Below are 5,289 nucleotides of genomic sequence, written 5' to 3'. Positions count from 1 at the left end.
CCTACTCCGGCTCTGTGCCTGAGAACGGCGCCCTGGTAAGGAGCCCACCTGCCCCTGGCCCTCCCTGGGGGCTCTAACACCCTGGCATGTCCAGGCCATGCGGCACGGGGGTGGCTGGAGGTGTCATGGGTCTGCTATGATGGCTGTTTCCCCACAGGGCACCACTGTGCTGACTGTCACCGCCGTGGACAGAGACACCGGAGTGAATGATTTTTTTTACCAGTGAGTGAGAGGGCAGGGGGGGGTGGGCAGGAGCAGGGTGGGATGGGCAGGGGGTGGAGAGTGACAGGGTGAGGTGGGCAGGCAGCAAGGGGTGCAACAGGGACTGGTTCTGGGCTCTTGGGTGCTGCCAGCGGGACAGAGGGCCAGACCTGCATTTCCCAGTGCCTGCAGCTGGTTGCTGCTGTCCCCTTGCCCTAGATGCCAGTGTCCCCTTTGCTATTGATGCTAAGACGGGCACCATCACTGTGAGTGGGCACCTGGACCGTGAGCAGCTGCCAAGCGAGGAGGTGCTGCTGGAAGTCACAGTGAGTAGGAGGCAGCAAGGGAAACCCCATCCTCGTCCTCTCCTCGAGGCCCCCCAACCTGCTGTCTCTTTTTGCTCAGGCACGTGAGAAGAACCTGGACATCTATGGCAGAGTGGCCCAGACTAGCACCCTGGTGACAGTCACAGTGACCGATGTCAATGACAACAAGCCCCAGTTCTACCACTGCTCCCTCCCCAACTGTGACTTCTCTGCCAGTCCCCAGAATAATTTTATGGGCAGCATCATAGAGCACTCCTCCTCCAGACTGCCCGTGTCCGACCTCAATATCGTCGCACACGACCCAGACAAGGTGTGAGCTTGTCCAGGGGACTGGGCTGGGGTCCAGGGGACCGGGCTGGGGTGCAGGTGCCTGTCCTGGCTGCACCGCCCCCCTCACTCCTGTTTGTCTCTCCCTGGCAGGGCATCCACAGCAGCTATGAGCTGTACCTGCAGGGTCCAGACGCCAGCGCCTTCGCTGTCTCCCCCACAAGGATCCAGGGCACAGGGGAGGTCCAGCTCCTGGTGCAAGACCCATCTGCTGTGGACTATGAGATCAGCCATGTCATGGTGGTGCAGGTTCGCCGTGGGGACAGTCGCTGTTCCCTGCGTGTGCCAGGGCACAGGGGTGACACAGCTCTTCTCCTGCAGAGCTCAAAAGCCAAAGCAGGACATGGCTCTGCCCTGGCAGCTTGTTTGGTGCAGGGGAGCTGGGCTGGAGTGTGACAGGTCTCTTTCTCGTGTTTGGGGACGGGACGCATGTGAGACACTGTCCCTTCTCCATCCTGCAGATTGTTGCTAATGACACAGGGAACCCCATGGACTGCTGCTCCACGGCCACTGTAACCATCGACCTCACTGACGCCAATGACCACATCCCCGAGTTCCCTCAGAGCATCTACAACCTGAGCGTGATGGAGAACAGCCCTGATGGCACCGTCATCGCCCCAAACATCACGGTCAGGCGCTGGGCAGGGAGCAGGCACAGCTCATGTCCCTCAAGGAGGGCACTGGGCACACCTGGCACTGTGGGTGCAGCTGGCATTGGGGGCACTGGTCTCTCTGTGCACACGGGAAGGAGACAGTGCCAGTGGGCACATGGGGTGCAGGACCCCGTGCCCATCAGGGCCACGTTTTCGGGGTGCTCACTGCCAGTGTCCCAGACTCATCACTGCCCTGGGGGCTGAGGTGGATTGACCGAATGCTTCTTCTCTCTGTTTTAGGCCTATGATCCAGACAGCGGTGTCCTGGGACAGATCACTTACGAGCTGCTCCCAGAGAGCATGTATGTAGGGGCACAGCCAGCCATGACGGGGGCATTGTCCTGGCGAGGGGGGTCCAGGCCTGAGCCCCAGTGACGGCTCTGTGTGTGCCTTAGCCGTAAAATCTTCACGGTGAATGCCACGACCGGGGCAGTGCTGGTGCTGAATGGGAGCTTGCTGGACCGGGAGACTCGCTCCGTCTATTACGCCAACCTCCAGGCCAGGGATGGGGGCAACCTGGTGGGCACCACCGTGCTGGAGATTACCGTGCTGGACGACAACGACATGGCACCCATCATCACTGGCTCCTACTTCATCTCGGTGGAAGAGGGGCAGAATGTCACAATACAGATCCAGGTATGCACTGATGGAGGTGGAGGGGACAACAGGAGGCTGTTGGAGAGGAGGAGGGACTGTCCCCAAGGTGCTGGATAGCCCTGTTCCAACCACTGACCTTTTCAGGCCACCGACAACGATGAGCCTGGCAACCTCAACAGCAAGTTGGGCTACAGGATCTTGCCAGGACCGTTCAGCGAAAACTTTACCATCAACCCAACCACGGGTGTGATGCACAGCAAGGAGCCACTGGACCGCGAGGCCTTGGACAACGAGCAGGGGCAGATAGTGGTGACGGTGGAGGTGTATGACCATGGCGTGCCACAGCTCAGCTCCTCGGTGAATGTCACCATCACTGTGGGGGTGAGTCCTGGGCACAAGTGGGGATGCACTGGGGCAGGTGGGTGCTTGGAACTGGGATGTAAGGGCAAGGACGGGACATGGGATCCCTGTCCGTGGCAGGGACACCTTGTCCCCAGGCTCTCTGAGGGGGCAGAGGGAATAGTTGATGCAGGGAGGCAGGAGAGGGGTTGTTTGCCTCCTGCCTGTGGGCAGGCAGGTGTCCATGTTCCTGCTGTGGGGGACCCTGTTTCCTGGAGCAGCTACAATCATGGACCTTATCTCCTGCAGGACGTGAACGACAATGCACCCGTGTTCCTTAAGCAGTCCTATGAGTTCTCAGTCTTTGAAGACTCTCCAGGTAGAAGCTGCGTGGCCAGGCTCATGAGACCAGCAGTGTCCCGGAGTCAGCGCCCATTGGCCACTGAGTGTCTGTCCCCACTTGCAGGGTCCTTTGTGGGTCAGGTGGAGGCCACAGATGCTGACCGGACAGAGATCAATTCCCGCATTTCCTTCCTACTTCAGAGGGGGAGTGGCTCCAGCAACTTCTTGATCCGCTCGTCCCGCCTGGGGCCAGGGCACTATGCTGGGCAGCTGGCCGTGGACCCTGATGTGTCCCTGGACTACGACACCCTGCAGCAGAAGTTCTTCTCTTTGGTGGTGCTGGCAGAGAACACAGCTGCAGACAACGCGGGGGACACTGCCAGCGTCTCAGTGGTGGTCCACATCCTAGACGTCAATGACGAGCCCCCCACCATCCTGCCCTCCTCACTGCAGGACGTGTACGTGAGCGAGAACGGCACACAGCAGGGTCTGGTCTGCACACTGGTTGCCTCCGACCCAGACACCAACCACTCACTGGTCTTTGAGGAGCTGGCAGTCGCCTGCTTCAAGGGGGCAAGCAGCGCCGGGGAGGTGTGCTGGGACTGGTTCGTGTTGGCGCCCAATGGCTCGGTGCTGGTGAACAGCTTGGACATCGACTACGAGCTGTGCGACGATGTGGTGCTCACGCTGCGGGTTGAGGACCTGTACACCGAGAAGGGCAACCGCTACAGCCAGAACGGTATGGCACCTGCTCCCCGCTCCTTCTGCTGCCACCAGGCATGGGGGGAGGTGGGACCTGCCTCTCCCACCTCCCAGGAGGAGCTGTGGGGAGCAGGACAAGAGCCAGGCTCTTTGTTGATGGAGGGAGGGGGTCCCCAGCTCTTTTGGTCCCTGCCACAGGGACCTGAGCCTGCTGGAAGGATGGGACTCCCAGGGGAAGCAGAGGAGGGTGCTGCAGGGCTGCTCAGTTGGTGACCCGAGCTTTGCTTTTGGGGCGTTTGCAGAAACCCTGAGGATCCTCATCACCGATGTGAATGACAACGCGCCAGTCTTCCTGCCTGTCTCGCAGACCTTTGGTGAGCAGCAAGGGCTGGTGCATGCTGTGGGCTCCTCTCTGCACCCACACAGCTCTGCCAGGCTCCCTGGCCGTGGGGACATTCCCCCAGGGCTGTGAGGGTGCAGGGACTGGGCTGGGGTCACTCAATGCTTCCCATGAAGGCTGTGGGGCCAACAGCAGCAAGGGGATGCTTGGAGCTGGGATGAGCCCCAGGGCTGTGCGGGCATGGGGTCTGCAGCAAGCCTGGCTGCACACCAGCATGACCACACTGTCTGTCCCCGGCAGTGGTTGTCCCCGAAATCTCTCCTGTGGACCTGCAAGTGGCTACTGTGAAGGTCAGGAGCTGTGTGCATGCGTCTGCCCTTCTGTGGAGCTGTGCTTGCCCGTCCCTGCCGTGGGCACCCCGTGGCCATTCCCGCCCGTGCTCCTGACACGTGTTGTATCTGCAGGCCATGGACGCTGACTCAGGGCCGAAGGGAACCATCACCTTCTCCATTGTCAGTGTGGTGCTCGTGGACGACAACGGGGTCAGCCGGCCCTTCGAGAACCTCTTCAAGGTGGTGACAACGCCTGAGAAGGACGGCTACGTCGGGAGCATCCAGTGAGGCCATGGATCTGGGACAGGGTGGGGGGACTGTGGCAGGGGACAAAGCCATCCTGGGGTCCTGCCCTGGGCATGGTGGCAGGGTGGAGGTTGGGGGACAGCAGTGCCCTCCCAGGGATGTCCCATGGGATCGCTGATGTCCCCATCCTCGCAGGGTGGCCAGCAACCTCGATGGCTCGCTGAAGGGGCAGTACCAGCTGACAGTGGAGGCTCGGGATGGTGATGAACCAGTGCACTCAGCACAGACCACACTGACTGTGAGTGTCACCCCCTGTCCCCCCATCCAGGGACACCCTGTGCCCTGCCCAGCCCTACTCACCCCTGCTTTCCCCGCGCAGATCTTCACAGTGGATCAGAGCTACCGCGTTCGCCTCCAGTTCGTGACACCAGTGGATGAAGTCCAGAGTAACGCCGAAATTATTAAAGTGTAAGGGTGCTGGGCTGGGGCGGGAGGGTGCATGGCTGTGCAGCAGGGGACATGAGCACGCAGGCCAGGACCACTGACCATGTCTCCCAGTTTCATGGACCGTGAAGGGGATGGGGCAGGCAGGTCCCCACCAGAGCCAGGGGCTGGATGTCCGGCTGCTCCCCGTGCCCGCAAGTGGAGTGGCAGGACACCTGGCCCAGCCTCCCTCTATCCCTCCTGTTCCCAGGGCCCTGACCAGTGCGACCAAGGCAGGGGTCTACGTGGTGGCCATTCGGAGCATGGAGGACACCCGTGCGTCCCAGTGAGTGGGGCCCTGGTGGTGGTGGGGAAGGGGACATGGCGGTGGCATGATGCGGGGGTCTCAGCTTGGGGCAGAGCACTGTGCCCTGCACCCCAGCACTGCGCTCACCCCGTCT

At 61.4% G+C, this 5,289-nt stretch overlaps 1 protein-coding gene across 1 annotated transcript in view; it reads left to right on the top strand.

Moving 5' to 3' along the window:
- The window catches only part of CDHR2 (cadherin-related family member 2), a gene marked incomplete at both ends in the record, with an annotated part of 7,529 nt that extends 2,355 nt beyond the window's left edge, over positions 1 to 5,174 (top strand). Inside the window, 17 exon segments of the mRNA XM_010074068.1 lie at positions 3 to 35; positions 158 to 230; positions 421 to 527; positions 607 to 837; positions 948 to 1,103; positions 1,316 to 1,483; positions 1,748 to 1,809; positions 1,903 to 2,143; positions 2,249 to 2,485; positions 2,753 to 2,822; positions 2,910 to 3,524; positions 3,790 to 3,861; positions 4,128 to 4,177; positions 4,292 to 4,443; positions 4,601 to 4,703; positions 4,785 to 4,873; positions 5,100 to 5,174. Of these exon segments, the coding sequence (XP_010072370.1) occupies positions 3 to 35; positions 158 to 230; positions 421 to 527; positions 607 to 837; positions 948 to 1,103; positions 1,316 to 1,483; positions 1,748 to 1,809; positions 1,903 to 2,143; positions 2,249 to 2,485; positions 2,753 to 2,822; positions 2,910 to 3,524; positions 3,790 to 3,861; positions 4,128 to 4,177; positions 4,292 to 4,443; positions 4,601 to 4,703; positions 4,785 to 4,873; positions 5,100 to 5,174 (2,534 nt within the window).
- Between the last annotated feature and the right edge of the window lie 115 nt (positions 5,175 to 5,289).

Source organism: Pterocles gutturalis, unplaced genomic scaffold (genome assembly GCF_000699245.1).
Source record: "Pterocles gutturalis isolate BGI_N339 unplaced genomic scaffold, ASM69924v1 scaffold5412, whole genome shotgun sequence".
NCBI lineage: Eukaryota > Metazoa > Chordata > Aves > Pterocliformes > Pteroclidae > Pterocles > Pterocles gutturalis.
Note: the sequence above shows the minus strand (reverse complement) of the source record. Positions and strands in the feature narration are given on the sequence as shown.